The 17,523-nt window shown below is 44.8% G+C and overlaps 1 protein-coding gene across 1 annotated transcript in view; it reads left to right on the top strand.

Moving 5' to 3' along the window:
* The window catches only part of LOC114663959 (cholecystokinin-like), a 77,716-nt gene that overhangs the window by 10,235 nt on the left and 49,958 nt on the right, over positions 1–17,523 (top strand). Inside the window, exon 2 of the mRNA XM_028817923.2 lies at positions 1,834–2,094. Coding sequence (XP_028673756.1) covers positions 1,836–2,094 — 259 coding nt within the window. The 5' untranslated portion in view covers positions 1,834–1,835. The remainder of the gene's footprint in view (positions 1–1,833; positions 2,095–17,523) is intronic.

Genomic DNA, 17,523 nt, shown 5'->3' with positions numbered 1-17,523 from the left:
TGATGTACCATCGGTTGAAGTGACAAATGCAGCATATTTTATTGCTACAAATGTTTAGGATGCTCCATCTGTTCAAATGATGATGGCATAGCAACTGGACAGATACGCTGAATCTTGCCCTTTTATTAAGGTGGATTATACTAGCTGTGCTACCCATATAAGACAGGCTGAAATCTAAATAATCAACACAGACCTCAGAATTAACATTTGCAATGTTCCAACTGTTGGAATGTACAGTATTTTGTAATTCATATAGATAATAAAATGCATTGTATTTTTATTTCCAAAAGATGGTGCATCAAACATTTGTAGTAAGAAAATGCATTACAACAAATTTTTGTGATGTACCATCTGTTAGAATGAAAAATGCTAATCATATATCTCTGCTATATGCCATATGGTGTGGGATTTATAAAAGCTGCATTAAAATATTATTATGATGCGCCATCTGTTGAAATTTAAAAATGCAACACATTTTATTGCAACAAATGTTCAGGATGCACCATCTGTTGGAATGACGAAGACATAACATCCAGATAGACACACAGAAACTGACCCTTTTATTAAGGTGGATTATACTAGCTGTACTACCCATCTAAGACAGGATGAAATCTAAATAAACAGCATGGACCTCAGCATTAACATTTGCAATGCACCATCTGTTGGAATCTATTTTACAATGCACATAGTAATAAAATGCATTGCATTTGTGATTTCAACAGATGGCACATCACAAATATCTGTAGTTATAAAATGCATGACTACAAATGTTTGTGATGTGCCATCTGTTGGAATCACAAATGCAGTACACATGTTCTTTGCCATATGGTATGGGTTTCATAAAAGCAGTGTTAATGTTTGTGATGTGCCATCTGTTGGAATGGCAAATGCAGTGCACATGTTATTTGCCATATGGTATGGGTTTCATAAAAGCAGTGTTAATGTTTGTGATGTGCCATCTGTTGGAATGGCAAATGCAGTGCACATGTTATTTGCCATATCGTTTGGGTTTCATAAAAGCAGTGTTAATGTTTGTGATGTGCCATCTGTTGGAATGGCAAATGCAGTGCACATGTTATTTGCCATATGGTATGGGTTTCATAAAAGCAGTGTTAATGTTTGTGATGTGCCATCTGTTGGAATGGCAAATGCAGTGCACATGTTATTTGCCATATCGTTTGGGTTTCATAAAAGCAGTGTTAATGTTTGTGATGTGCCATCTGTTGGAATGGCAAATGCAGTGCACGTTATTTGCTATGTTGTTTGGGTTTCATAAAAGCAGTGTTAATGTTTGTGATGTGGTATTTATTGGAAAGACAAATGCAACTCATTTTAGTACTATAAATGTTTGTGATGTGCCATCTTATGGAATTTCTGAGACATAACAACTGGACGAAAACAGATGCTTTTTTTTATTATGGCGGATTTTATGTATAATTTCCAAAGTAATACTGTAGTCAAATGAGCAGCCTTTGTTATCAAAAAAATCTGAAGTGACAAATTTTGTATTTTGGTTAAACAAGTTATTATTTATCCATTAAAATGTAGGCACAAGCAAAGATAACTTTTATTAAATAAAAACATTCAGGATGTTTCATTTTGTATTGTGCCTATAAAACCCATCATTGTAAAGGTATAGCAGCAAAAATACTTTGGTTAATAAATGTGTTTAAAAATAAGCATCTTTGTCTAAGCTGAAATAAACGGTTAATATCATGGGCGGCCTTTGACGTATCCTTGTGGTTCTCCGGGGGACCTTTGAGTAATCAAAGTTGAGGGTCCTTGCTGTAACTGATGCTCCACTAACGTCGGTCCCCTTTGCCTCCTGTCCAGCTATGAACAGTGGGATCTGCGCATGTGTCTTACTCGCTGTCCTCTCGAGCACCTGCTTGGCTCGTCCGTCGGCGGGCTCCGAGGGCGATGGCAGCCCCACAGCCGCACAGCTTGACCAGAGTGCCTCCGTGCTCAACAGGAATGTCCGCTCAGCCCCGAACAACGCACAGCTGAGGCCCTTCCTGAAGACGGACGGGACTGCGCAGCAACGGGCCGGCATCGGGTCACTCTTGTCCAAGTACATCAAGCAGATGATGAAAGGTAAGCCGAGCGCCGCGCCAACCGTGGGAATGCATGGATTGTTCTGATCCGAATGAGTGTGTGACAAACTGAAGGGGACCCCGCCGAAATGGGATTATAAAAGTGCCCGTCGTCCAGGACGGGCGCTCACCTTTGTGCCCAGGTGTGCGTTTATCTCGTTGTCTCCGCGTTACTATTGGTGAAAGAATTCCTGGATTTTTAGTTCAACGATTACATCGCCACCTGCTGGTGAGGGGTGTTAAGGTCCAGCTCGGTTGTTTTCGTGTTGAAAGATTCTTTCTCTACCTGTCGAGCTTGTTGGATGTGCGAGGGGCTGCGGCATGATGTCTCCAGTCCTAATTGAGGTCTGCACTACCAGATTAGGTTAAGAATGAAGAATAAAGATTGAGTAATATCTCTTAACACTGTGTACATTAAGGAGAAATTTCGAAAAAAAGTCTGGCTTTTGTGACTACACAAACCTACGCTTACAATGACTTTGTTAAGAGGGGGGCCAGTGCCCTGTGTCTGCTGCTGTGCTGTGATTTCTGTTCAGGTGATTATGGCTGCCATCCAGCGGAGTGGCAGTGCAAAATAAAACCTCCTCGGCGTCCACGTCCAACTAATACACGTCTACCCCTTATCTGGGGTTTGGGTTCAAAGGAGATGTGAAGTGTGACACAACATTCTCACACTCGCAACGGGGCCCACCACGGCCGCAGGCTGAGGACCATCCCTGTCCATCGCAGACCCCATTCAATACATGGCGTAAAATTCAGAACAGGAGGTTCCAACTTACTCTTTCAAATCCCAACGTGTGTGATTTGAACCAGGATCAGTGCCACGGTTATTAGTCATTATTAATGAGATTTGAGAAAACAATCAATGAAATGTTACCATGTTAGGGTAAAATAAAATACTGAAATGGGTCAATAGCGAGGTGACGTCTTCACAGCTATAAGCGTACGATCGGCCACAAACGACCAGCTCCGCGATCTCCGTCTGACGGTGGATGGCACCTGTTCCGTTCCCAGCAGCAAATCAAAATCCGCTCGAATTCCGCGTCTGTGACCTCAGCGGATCAACGTGCAGTTTCACTGGAAGCAAAACCATCGTGTATGAAGTCATCAAGTTGCAGCCTCAATGTTTTTGTGGTTTGCTTTGGCTGAACATGAAAGAACGTTCGAGAATTGCATTTGGAAATGGAGGGACGATCGGGCGGATCGATGGCTTCCGTTTAGATGTGTAGAACGCGGCGAGAGGGAAATGGATTGGGAAGAGCAGCTTAGGACCGGCGTTGGTGGCTACGGAATTTTAAAACGCAAGATACCCTGAGGAACACGGAATTAATGATACAGGATATTCTAGAAATGTCGGCAATGATTTAGTGGTGCGTTAAAAATCAGAACGGGAACCTGCGGGGTATTTGAATGAGCGCGTTGGTAAAGAAATGTGAGAGAGCTGAAGGGTTAGGGTCACTGCTGAATTAGATTATCTATATATCTATCTATCTAAGATTAAATCTACAGTGCATCCGGAAAGTATTCACAGCGCATCACTTTCTCCACATTTTATGTTACAGCCTTATTCCAAAATGGATTAAATTCATTTTTTTCCACAGAATTCTGCACACAACACCCCATAATGACAACGTGAAAAAAGTTTACTTGAGATTTTTGCAAATTTATTAAAAATAAAAAAACGGAGAAATCCCATGTCCATAAGTATTCACAGCCTTTGCTCAATACTTTGTCGATGCACCTTTGGCAGCAATTCCAGCCTCAAGTCTTGTTGAATATGATGCCACAAGTTTGGCACACCTATCCTTGGCCAGTTTCGCCCATTCCACTTTGCAGCACCTCTCAAGCTCCATCAGGTTGGATGGGAAGCGTCGGTGCACAGCCATTTTAAGATCTCTCCAGAGATGTTCAATCGGATTCAAGTCTGGGCTCTGGCTGGGCCACTCAAGGACATTCACAGAGTTGTCCTGAAGCCACTCCTTTGATATCTTGGCTGTGTGCTTAGGGTCGTTGTCCTGCTGAAAGATGAACCGTCGCCCCAGTCTGAGGTCAAGAGCGCTCTGGAGCAGGTTTTCATCCAGGATGTCTCTGTACATTGCTGCAGTCATCTTTCCCTTTATCCTGACTAGTCTCCCAGTCCCTGCCGCTGAAAAACATCCCCACAGCATGATGCTGCCACCACCATGCTTCACTGTAGAGATGGTGCCACGTTTCCTCCAAACGTGATGCCTGGCATTCCAAAGAGTTCAATCTTTGTCTCATCAGACCAGAGAATTTTCTTTCTCATGGTCTGAGAGTCGCTTCAAGTGCCTTTTGGCAAACTCCAGGCGAGCTGCCATGTGCCTTTAACTAAGGAGTGGCTTCCGTCTGGCCACTCTACCATACAGGCCTGATTGGTGGATTGCTGCAGAGATGGTTGTCCTTCTGGAAGGTTCTCGTCTCTCCACAGAGGACCTCTGGAGCTCCTACAGAGTGACTTTCGGGTTCTTGGTCACCTCCCTGACTAAGGCCCTTCTCCCCCGATCGCTCAGTTTAGATGGCCGGCCAGCTCTAGGAAGAGTCCTGGTGGTTTTGAACTTCTTCCACTTATGGATGATGAAGGCCACTGTGCTCATTGGGACCTTCAAAGCAGCAGAAATTTTTCTGTAACCTTCCCCAGATTTGTGCCTCGAGTCAATCCTGTCTCGGAGGTCTACAGACAATTCCTTTGACTTCATGCTTGGTTTGTGCTGTGACATGAACTGTCAACTGTGGGACCTTCTATAGACAGGTGTGTGCCTATCCAAATCATGTCCAGTCAACTGAATTTACCACAGGTGGACTCCAGTGAAGCTGCAGAAACATCTCAAGGATGATCAGGGGAAACAGGATGGACCTGAGCTCAATTTGGAGCTTCATGGCAAAGGCTGTGAATACTTATGTACATGTGCTTTCTCAATTTTTTTTATTTTTAATAAATTTGCAAAAATCTCAAGTAAAGTTTTTTCACGTTGTCATTATGGGGTGTTGTGTGTAGAATTCTGAGGAAAAAAATTAATTTAATCCATTTTGGAATAAGGCTGTAACATAACAAAATGTGGAAAAAGTGATGCGCTGTGAATACTTTCCGGATACACTGTATATCTATCTATCTATGTTAAGATTAAACCTATCTATCTATTATATAGCACCTTTCAATCTATCTATCCTACTATATTAAGATTAAACTTATCTATCTTATAATGGCTTTCACATCTATCTATCTATCTATCTATCTATCTATCTATCTATCTATCTATCTATCTATCTATCTATCTATCTATCTACAGTATATTAAGATTAAACCTATCTATCTATCTATCTATCTATCTATCTATCTATCTATCTATCTATCTATCTATCTATCTATCACGTAGTACCATTCATGTCTATTAGTTTTTTAGTGCCCTTCTATTTATGAAGCTATTATATAGTGCCTTTCCGATCTTTTTATTGGTTGTTTAGATCCTTTCTGTCTGTATATCTATTATATAGTTCCTTTCACCTGCGGTGGGTTGGCACCCTGCCCGGGATTGGTTCCTGCCTTGTGCCCTGTGTTGGCTGGGATTGGCTCCAGCAGACCCCCGTGACCCTGTGTTCGGATTCAGCGGGTTGGAAAATGGATGGATGGATGGATAGTTCCTTTCACTATCTATTGAACGTGCCTCCTCCAGTACGCAGTCCTACACGGTGTTGTCCATGCTGTCTAAGTGAGAATATCCCTATTCCTAATTCCTTTCCATTGTGTCCTACACTTCCGAACAGCTCATCCACCTGAAGCTCAGTGTGTTCAGGCCCAGCCAGTACTTGGATGGGAGACCATCTTGGAAAAGCTTGGGTTGCCTGCTGGATGAGGTGTTGGTGAGGCCAGCATTGGCAAATTACCTTATTGCCTTATTGTAGTGACGAGGACACTGTGCTGTAAAAACTGGCACCGTCCTTTGGATGAGATGTTAAACTGAGGTCCTGATTCTCTGTGGGCATCTTTTGAAAAGACAGAGACTGAGCACTGTGGCCTGGTCATTTTGGACCCCCTAACCACCCCTGTACCCACGTGCCTAACTGTCTCTCTGTCCCTTTCACCACCTAATAGCTAATGTGTGCGGAGTGCACTGGTGCAAGAAAGGCGGCCATCTCATCATTCAGATGGGTGCCGCACATTAGTGGTGGTTAAAGTGGCTCCCCACTGTCTGTGTAAAGCACTTTGAGTAGTTAGATAAAGTCCTGTATGAATATCAGGAGTTCATTCCTTCGTTTAGTTTTATAGACGTCCATCCATCCATTATCCAACCCACTATATCCTAACTACACGGTCACGGGGGTCTGCTGAAGCCAATCCCAGCCAACACAGGGCGCAAGGCAGGAAACAAACCCCGGGCAGGGTGCCAGCCCACCACAGTTTTATAGACGTGACCAACTGAAATCCCCATTATCACATAAACAGGCCGGATTGCCCTATTCTGCCAGTCTCAGACACAAAGCAGTATCCCACCTTGGAGGGGCTGCCAGTCTGTGCCAGTAGTGCTCTCGCTCATACACACACACACACACTGATTTCTTTCAGATGTAGACGTACAATGGGACAGTGAAGGTGAGGGGGTCTTACAGGACTGCTTTGAAACAACTGATTGGCAGATGTTTGAGGATGCAGCTGATGGCAACATCAGTGAATTCACAGACTCTGTCACAGGTTATATCAGCAAGTGCATTGGCGATGTTGTCACTAAAACCTCCATTTGCATATATCCTAAGCAGAAGCCCTGGGTAAATAGGGAGATTCGGGCTAAGCTCAAGGCGCGGACCTCTGCCTTTGACTCAGGGGACTCTGATGCATACAAAGCAGCCAGATACGACCTCCGGAGGTCCATCAAGAAGGCCAAATGGGACTACAGGGACAAAGTGGAGTCAAGCTACCACAGCTCTGACACCAAGCGCCTGTGGAATGGACTGTGCTGCATCACTGACTATAAAAAGAAAAACACAGTCAGCATTCAGTCCACTGCATGTCTTGCAGATGAGCTCAACACCTTCTGTGCTCGTTTTGATGCAGCCAACAAAGAACAGGTGCTATATCCTCAAGGGGGCAGTGAGTGTGTCACTCTGATCCTAGAAACATCTGACGGAGAAGGTTCTTCAAAAAGGTCAATCCTCGCAAAGCTCCGGGACCAGAGAGCATCCCAGGCCGTGCCCTCAGGGCGTGTGCTGACCAGCTAGCAGGTGTGTTCACCAACATCTTCAATCTCTCCCTGAGGCAGTCAGTGGTCCCCACTTCCTTCAAGGTATCCACCATCATTCCTGTCCCAAAGAAACCGGTGGTCTCCTGTCTGAATGACTATCACCCGGTTGCACTGACATCGGTCATTATGAAGTGTTTCGAGCAACTAGTCAAAGGTTACATCTGCTCCTCCCTCCCTGACACACTGGATCCTCTCCAATTTGCTTACAGAGCAAACAGATCGACAGAGGATGCCATTGCGCTAATAATAAACACTGCCCTCACCCACCTGGAAAGAGGAAATACTGTATATATGTCAGAATGCTGTTCATAGATTACAGCTCGGCATTCAACACCATCATCCCCTCAAAATGCGTCTTGAAGCTTGACGACCTTGGGTTGAGGATGACCATCTGCAGATGGATTTTCTCTTTCCTCACAAACAGGCCCCAGGTGGTGAGAGTCGGCAAACACACATCCTCATCACTCATTTTAAACACAGGAGCGCCGCAGGGCTGTGTGCTTAGCCCCCTCTTGTATTCCTTGTTCACCCACGACTGTGTTGCAAAACACGGCACAAACACCATCATCAAGTTTGCAGACGACACAACCATCATAGGCCTTATCACTGACAACGATGAGACGGCCTACAGAGAGGAGGTGCTGGCATTGAGTAATTGGTGCCTGGATAACAACTTGTCTCTTAACGTCAGCAAAACCAAGGAGATGATCGTGGACTATCGGAAACAGCAAGGCCAAGAACACCAGGCCATCTACATCAGTGGCGTAGAAGTTGAAAGGGTTAACAGCTTCAAGTTCCTCGGGGTAAACATCACCGAGGATCTCTTGTGGACCCTTCACATAGACACTGTGGTCAAGAAAGCTCGCCAGCGGCTCTACTTCCTGAGGAGGCTGAGGAAGTTTGGCATGAATGCCAACATCACCTCAAACTTTTACAGGAGCGTGGTCGAGAGTCTTCTGACGGGCTGCATTACCGTCTGGTATGGGAGCTGCTCTGCCAGCAGCCGGAAATCACTACAGAGAGTGGTGAAGGCAGCAGAACACATCACGGGCATGAGTCTCCCTGCCATTGAAGACATTTACCTCCATCGGTGCTTGCGTAAGACAAGCAGCATCATAAAGGACCACAGCCATCCAGCACGCCAGCTGTTCTCCTTGTTACCGTCTGGCAGACGATACAGGAGTCTGGCTGCTCGGACTACAAGACTTAAGAACAGCTTTTACCACCAGGCCATTCGACTCCTCAACAGCAACACCTGAACACTTACATACACTTACATTACATCTACAGTGCACTACTCACACACAAACTGTACCTGCACACACTCGGAGTACTGACTGGAACATGAATCTGCACTTATAAAACATTATCTGTGCAATAACTGTCATTTGTACTTGCTGCTCATTCAACTCAGATTGCTCTATAACTTCTTTTAAAACGTACATATTTTATTTTATATGGCTTGTCTATTTTTAACTTGTAATCTTTTTTTAAGCTTTATTAGATCTAGGCTGAGTGACTTGTTTTTCTCGTCATACACATTTCATTGTATGTTGACCCGGTGTTAACCTATATATGACAAATAAACCTAAACCTAAACAAGGAGAGCAGCGGCAGAGGGATCACACTCCTCAGCCTCCCTGGAAAAGTCTATTCAGGGGTCCTGGAGAGGAGGGTCCGTTGGATAGTTGAACCTCGGATTCAGGAGGAACAGTGTGGTTTTCGTGCTGGTCGCGGAACAGTGGATCAGCTCTACACCCTTAGCAGGGTCCTGGAGGGTGCATGGGAGTTCGCCCAACCAGTCTACATGTGTTTTGTGGACTTGGAAAAGGCATTCGACCGTGTCCCTCGGGGAATCCTGTGGGGGGTACTCTGAGAGTATGGAGTACCGGACCCCCTGATAAGAGCTGTTCGGTCCCTGTACAACCGGTGTCAGAGCTTGGTCCGCATTGCCGGCAGTAAGTCAAACCCGTTTCCAGTGAGAGTTGGACTCCGCCAGGGCTGCCCTTTGTCACTGATTCTGTTCATAACTTTTATGGACAGAATTTCTAGGCGCAGCCAAGGTGCTGAGGGGGTCCGGTTTGGTGGACTCAGGATTGGGTCACTGCTTTTTGCAGATGATGTTGTCCTGTTTGCTTCATCAGGCCGTGATCTTCAGATCTCTCTGGATCGGTTCGCAGCTGAGTGTGAGGCGGCTGGGATGGGAATCAGCACCTCCAAATCCGAGACCATGGTCCTCAGCCGGAAAAGGGTGGAGTGCCCTCTCAGGGTTGGGAGCGAGATCCTGCCTCAAGTGGAGGAGTTCAAGTATCTTGGGGTCTTGTTCATGAGTGAGGGAAGAATGGAGCGTGAGATCAACAGGCAGATCAGTGTGGCGTCCGCAGTGATGAGGGCTCTGCATCGGTCTGTCGTGGTGAAAAAGGAGCTGAGCCGTAAGGCAAAGCTCTCAGTTTACCAGTCGATCTATGTTCCTACCCTCACCTATGGTCATGAGCTATGGGTAGTGACCGAAAGAACGAGATCGCAAATACAAGCGGCCGAAATGAGTTTTCTCCGCAGGGTGTCTGGGCTCTCCCTTAAAGATAGGGTGAGAAGCTCAGTCATCCGGGAGGAGCTCAGAGTAGAGCCGCTGCTCCTCCGCATCGAGAGGAGTCAGATGAGGTGGCTCGGGCATCTGATCAGGATGCCTCCTGGACGCCTCCCTGGTGAGGTGTTCCGGGCATGTCCAACCGGGAGGAGGCCCCGGGGAAGACCCAGGACACGCTGGAGGGACTATGCCTCCCGGATGGCCTGGGAACGCCTCGGGATTCTCCCGGAAGAGCTAGAAGAAGTGGCCGGGGAGAGGGAAGTCTGGGCATCTCTGCTCAAGCTGCTGCCCCCGCGACCCGACCTCAGATAAGCGGAAGAGGATGGATGGATGGATGGATGGAGAGCAGCGGCGGTGAGCAGAGCGGGAGTTGGTGGCAGCGCTGACCAGGATGCTCTTCTGTTCGTCTTTCCAGTGAAGAGCATCGAGTTCACCATCTTTACTGGTTAAGCCAGTGAGGATGAATCCATTAAGATCACGCACGTCTCTCATTAATTCCATCCACCTCCATTTGTTCTCGTCTCACGTCCTTAACAGCAGAGCTCGCTACTCCTTATTCCCTGATCCGCTCAGTCTTGCGGTTCCACTTTTCCACATACGTTCCCATGTCTGTGCTGACCCTTCACCCTTCTAAGGTGGACGCTCAGGCCTTCCTTGACCCTTACGGGTTGCCCTCCCTTTTTCACTCCCAAAGTTTTCTCTCTTTAGCTGCCTTATCATCCTCTAAGTTGCTTCTTTCCGGACCCTCATATGCCCTGCCTGTCATCATCATTATAGACTTCGACTGCCCAGCTGCCGCGGACCCCTACTTTATGGTTCTTGCTGTGTATTTGCCATTTAATGGCTTCTAGAATTTTCCCCCGACCTCCCAAGGACATGCAGGTTAAGTGGATTGGCAACTCCAAATCAGCCCTGTTAGTAAATGAGTGTGCTGTGTGATGGACTGGCACCCCATCTAGGGTTTGGTTTTCGACTTGCACCTGATACCCCAAAGTCCCTGAACTGGGTAACATGGGGTCCCAAAATGAGTTGTGTTTATTTTTAACAGCAAAGTGAATACACACCTTCTTGTAATTTATAACTGAGGATTTGGTACAAAAGGCCTGACCCCATAAGTGGGCTGCAGTGCCCCTGCTGCTGATGCCCGTTCATTGGCTGCTCTGCTACATCAACACACCAAACGTTACCTCGGCTGCCTGTAAATCCAACAGCTGTTAGATGAAAGCTCATGTATAATTGATGCCATTCTGTCAAAGGAGTTCACAAAATCTGCCATAGGGGACGTTTAGATAAACAGGGCGCAGGCAGTTGGAAACAACGCACAAGTGCTGCATGCATATTTCATTAAGTGCTCCTGGTATTGAGATGTTCATTAAACGGGGAATTTCTTGTTCTCTTTGCCACACCTCAGCAGTCCAGATATGCACCTCATGCGGAAAGGGCTGTGTTGGCTTCATGTCAAGTCAGACGAAAAAAATATGCAAAGCACCATGATGTTCAAGTCGTTCATGAGGGTAGCATAGGCCTGTCCCAGCAGCACCAGACTCAAAGCAGGAGGAAAGATGAAATGGCACTCCGTTAAAAATGTAAATAACAAACAAACGTAACCGTTATATAGCGCCTTTTTATAGGCAATGCTATACCACGGTGTTTAACGAGTAATTGGTAATGTGCTTTACCAGAGTAAGAATTCAAATGGACTAAGTGACCTGGAGTTACCAAGCAGATACCAAGTCCAGCTTGGTTGTGTTTATTAATGTTGATTGTGGTAAAATCCTGTAAGGCCATGAATTTGTGGGAGTTTTGACAGATTAGGCATGCCCAGCGGAAGGATGAATGGAGAAATGGAAGTGATAGTAGAAAAGCCATGACACATGTGGTCAGATTCACTTTATGAAAGTCATTGCCTTAATGCTTCATGCACAAGATCATCGGAGCTACTGCTGCTGATCTTGCCGACTACGCCAATGTAATTTTATGTTGTCTGGGATGCAGCAGAGTCGTGATAATTACGGCTAGTAGAGTCTCGAACTTGACTCTGTTTTATTATTGATGGCCGTTATAGAATCCAATAATAGCACACATTTATGGAGCACATCAGATTAAGCATATTTAATAGATAGATGGATTTAGACATGGAAGTGATAGTAGAAAAGCCATGACACGTGGTCAGATTCATTTTATGAGAGTCATTGCTTTAATGAGACATGCACAAGATCATCAGAGAAAACACAGCAACTGCTGCTGATCTTGCCGACTACGCCAGTGTAGTTTGTTGTTGTCTGGGATGCAGCAGAGCACTGATGATTACTACTAGTAAAGTCTTGAACTTGACTGTGTTTATCAATGATGTCAATTTATAAAATCCAGTAATAGCACAAATATATGCAGTACATAAGATTATGCAAAAACATTTAGTGGATGGGTGGAATCAGAAATGGAAGTGATAGCAGCAACAAAATGCTCTCTGTTGTCAAATTCACTCTATAAAAGTCGCTGCCTTAATGCTTCATGCAGAAGATTGTTGGACAAAACACACCAACTGCTGCTGATCTTGCCGACTACGCCAGTGTAGTTTTTTGTTGTCTGGGATGTAGCAGAGCACTGATGATTACTGCTAGTAGAGTCTTGAACTTGACTGTGTTTATCAATGATATCAGCTTTTAAAATCCAGTAACAGTACAAATATATGCATCACAAAAGATTATGCAAAAACATTTAGTGGATGGGTGGATTTAGAAATGGAAGTGATAGAAGCAATAAAATGCTCTCTGTTGTCAAATTTGCTTCATAAAAGTCATTGCTTTAATGCTACATGCACAAGATTGTTGGAGAAAACACACCAACTGCAGCTGATCTTGCCGACTACGCCAATGTAGTTTTTTGTTGTCTGGGATGCAGCAGAACACTGATGATTACAGCTAGCTGAGTCTCAAACTTAACTGTGTTTACTATTGACTAGCCACGCTACCCGTCAAAGACAGGCAAAAATTCATTTAAAATTATTTGCTGTCTGCCGGCCTATGTGTATTATCAGTGCCTCTGTATTTGTGTGTGTGTGAGAGTCTCTTCACCAGCATTCCCTCTCTCAAGCACATTCCCGTAAAGCCTGCTTCTCAGACTCTGGCATTTTCAAGGCAGTATTTTTGCCTCCTGTTCAGTTTTATACTTTCCGTCTTTGAAGGTAACTCTCTCACAGCATGTGCCTCGACTTCTTCTCGTGTGTCTCACACTTATCTTCTGTTTTGTTCCATCACAGAGTCAAAAATGAACAATCAGATTGCTCTAAGGAGCCGGACTCACAGACCTTAGTGTCTTACTATATAGTAGGTAGCACTTATAAAATCCAGTAATAGCATAAACACAAGCAGTTTATCAGAATAAGCAGACTTAGAAATGGAAGTGATAGTAGCCAAGTTATGGCATCTGTTGTCAAAATTCACTATATATGAATATATATGACTATATATATTCACCATATATTATATATATATATGTATATATGTTTGAAAATAGTTTTACTGCCAAATAATGCAAAGAGTACGCGACACGTGTTTCGCCCTAATTCTGGGCTCATCAGGCGTACACACTCACTGCACTCCCTCTCGGGAATCAAACCTCGGACGTCAGCACTAGAGGCGAATATGATCTGGTTCTCGCAACTGAAAGAGGGCACCGTGGCGGATGTTAGCCGACTTGCTGACCAACCACAAGCGTTACCTGGTAGGTAACCACCCATACAATCAGATTGTGATTCAGACTACGAATGCCATGAATATATATATATATGGTTGAAATAGTTTACTGTCAAATAATGCAAAGAGTACGCGACACGTGTTTCGCCCTCATTCTGGGCTCTATCAACCATTCTATGATCTGCTCCTCACAAACTGAGGGCACCGTGGCGGATGTTAGCAGATTGCTGGCCAACCACAAGCGTTACCTGGTAGGTAACCACCCATACAATCAGATTGTGACACAGACTACGAATGCCGTGAATATATATATATATATATATATATATGTGGTTGCCATTAATGCATGCAAAAATGTATTATAGAACATAACTACAAGTAATAGGGTTGTTCTTGCCAAATACACCAAAGTATTTTCTGTTCTTTGAGATTTACTGTTCACACTGTGATTGTGTTTATTAATGTTAATAGTAGTAACTTCCTGCATTCATCTGAATATGTGTGTTCTGTTAGATTAAACTTTTACAATAAATGGATGGATAGATGGAAGTGATAGTAGCAAAGTCCTGACATCTGTTATCTAATTCACTGTATAAAAGTCATTGCATTAACGCTATACACGAAATATCATTGTAGAAAATAATAGTAGATAATCTTGCCGACTACACCAATGTATTTTTTGTTGTCTGGGATGCAGCAGTGCACTAACGATTACCATCAGAATTGTTTAAAGCTTTGAGCATTGGAAAGGTGCTATATACATAAAATAATTTATTATTATTATTATGGGCAGCACGGTGGCACAGTGGGTAGCGCTGCTGCCTCACAGTTAGGAGACCCGGGTTCACTTCCCAAGTCCTCCCTGCGTGGAGTTTGCATGTTCTCCCCATGTCTGCGTGGGTTTCCTCCCACAGTCCAAAGACAAGGTGGTTAGGTGCATTGGCGATTCTAAATTGTCCCTAGTGTGTGCTTGGTGTGTGGGGGGGTGTGTATGTGTGCCCTGCCTAGGGTTTGTTTCCTGCCTTGTGCCCTGTGTTGGCAGGGATTGGCTCCAACAGACCCCTGTGACCCTGTAGTTAGGATATAGCAGGTTGGATAATGGATGGATGGATTATTATTATTGATCGCACTTATAAAATCCAGTAATAGCATAAATATTTGTAGTGTATCAGATTAAGTGTATTTAGTGGATAGATGGAAGGATTTAGAAATGGAACTGATAGTAGTAAAGCCATGATATCTGTGGTCAAATTCACTATTTAAAACTCACCGCCTTAATGGCATATGCAGCTAACAGGGCTACAGCACAATCTTGCCGACTACACCAATGTATTTTTTGTTGTCTTGGATGCAGCAGTGCACTGATGATTACCACCAATACAGTCCCCAACATGATTGTGTTTATTAATGTTAATTGTCGTAATTTTTCTGCAATACCATAAATATACTGTATGTATGTTGTCTGATTAGCCATGTAGAGGATGGATAGATGGATGCAAGTGACTGTAACAATGCCATGACCTCTGTTGTCAAATTCACTAGATAAAAGTCACTGTCTCAAAGCTACCTGCAAAAGATCATTGTAGAAAGTAACTGCAGTTAGCAGGGTTACGCCGCAATCTTGCCGACTACGCCTATGGATTTTTTGTTGTCTCGGTTGCAGATTACTGCCAGTACAGTCCTTGGTTTGAGTGTGGTAATTAATGATAATAGTTGTAATTTCCTTCAGTACTGTATACATTATGTATGATTAAGCATGTAGAGTGAATGGATGGCTGGATGGAAGTGACAGTAGGAAGACCTTGACATCTGTTGCTAAATTCAATATATAAAATTGTGAATTTCCCCTTGAGATTAATAAAGTATCTATCTATCCATCTATAAAAGTCATCGTCTTAATGCTGCATGCAAAATATCATTCTAGAAAATAACCAGGGCGGCACGGTGGCGCAATGGGTAGCGCTGCTGCCTCGCAGTTGGGAGACCTGGGGACCTGGGTTCGCTTCCCAGGTCCTCCCTGCGTGGAGTTTGCATGTTCTCCCCGTGTCTGTGTGGGTTTCCTCCCACAGTCCAAAGACATGCTGGTTAGGTGGATTGGCGATTCTAAATTGGCCCTAGTGTGTGCTTGGTGTGTGGGTGTGTTTGTGTGTGTCCTGCGGTGGGTTGGCACCCTGCCCGGGATTGGTTCCTGCCTTGTGCCCTGTGTTGGCTGGGATTGGCTCCAGCAGACCCCTGTGACCCTGTGTTCGGATTCAGCGGGTTGGAAAATGGATGGATGGAAAATAACCACAAATCTTGCCAACTACAGCAATGTTTACATATATAGTGAAATGGATGCTGTATAGTGCCTGACCCGACACAGATTCACACAGAGGCACGTGTAAAAACACAAAAACTTTACAGGGGTTCCTCGAGTTACGACACAGTTCCGTTCCTACAACAGTGATGTAACCCAAATTTTGGTGTAAGTCGAAACACACCCTAGCCTAAGTCACTTACCTATCTTAACACATTTGCAAAATCATAATCTAGAACATAAAAACACAACTAAGCCACAGAAAAAGGAAAAGGACATAAATATACTGTACTGTAGTAACAGAAAAAATGAGTGTAAAAAGAAAAATCCTTACCTTTATTCGTTCTCACGCCTCAATTTTTTAAAAGATATCCCAGAATGGCCAAGTGAAAACAGGATTTACAGAATGTTTGCAACTTTATTAAAAGTGAAAAACTGAAATATCACCTGTGCCAAAGGCGCTATATAGGCGTCAACCCGACACAGACTGACAACGGAGGCACAGGTAAGAATAAACAGAAAGATTTATTCTTGTGTTCTTCAGCCGTGGGGCACGTCTTCCCTGTGTGTCACAGACCCTACACAGTCCCCAAAACACACACAAAAGAAAACACCCAAAAAAACCACTCTTCTTTCTCCACTCCTTCCAGGCGGCGTCGTCGTCGTCGTCCTCCTCCTCCTCCTCGTCCTCCTCCTCCTCCTCCTCCTCCCGACTCTCGCCCACTGAGTAGTGGCTGCAGGCTCCTTTTATAGTCCACCCAGAATGTGCTCCAGGTGTTAATTGGCTTAATGAGGCTGCACTTCCAGGTGTGGCTGTGTGCAGCTCCTCCTGGTGGTGGCCACTTAGCACAACAGGGATGAGCTCTGGTGTAACACAATTGTAGCCCCGATGCAACCCAAGGGGGGCTGACTCCAAATGTTCCAGGGGATGTAGTGTGCATCCCATGGCTGCTCCCCCGGGTCCAGTGTTAAAGGGGCATGGGTCCCGGCCGTCCACCACACACCTTGATGCAAGTTCTCAAACATTTTGCGATGACACTGTATCCCCTTCTGTTGATCATCATTGAGATGTTTCTACACTTTGTTTGGAGTCCACCGGTGGTCAGCTCAGTTGGCTGGACTCGTTAGTAAAGACACACACATGTCTACAGAGGTCTCAGAGTCGAGCGAAAACCGAGCCATGAGGGCGAAGAAATTGCCTGCAGACCAGAGAGATAGGAGTTTATTGATGTGCACATTTGGGGAAGGCTACAAAAATATTTCTGCAGTATTGAATTTTCCCAAGAGCACTGTGGCCCTCATAATTCTTAAATGGAAGATGTTTGGAACCACCATGACTCTTCTTAGAGCTGCCCACCTGGCCAAACTGAGCAGCAGAGGAAGAAGGGACCAAGAACCATATGGTCACTCTGGCTGAGCTTCAGGGTATCTCTCTGTCCTCCTAGCCAGAACAAGCAATCATTGGTGACCAAGAATCTGATGGTCCCACTGGCTTAGCTCTAGAGAACCTGGATGGAGACAACAGTGTTGATGTTCAGCCCGGCCCTAAACAGATACATGACACACAGACGTCCAGAACACACACGTTTTATTTTCT

Source organism: Erpetoichthys calabaricus, chromosome 13 (assembly GCF_900747795.2).
Source record: "Erpetoichthys calabaricus chromosome 13, fErpCal1.3, whole genome shotgun sequence".
Lineage (NCBI taxonomy): Eukaryota > Metazoa > Chordata > Cladistia > Polypteriformes > Polypteridae > Erpetoichthys > Erpetoichthys calabaricus.
This window is presented reverse-complemented; position numbering and strand designations above follow the sequence as displayed.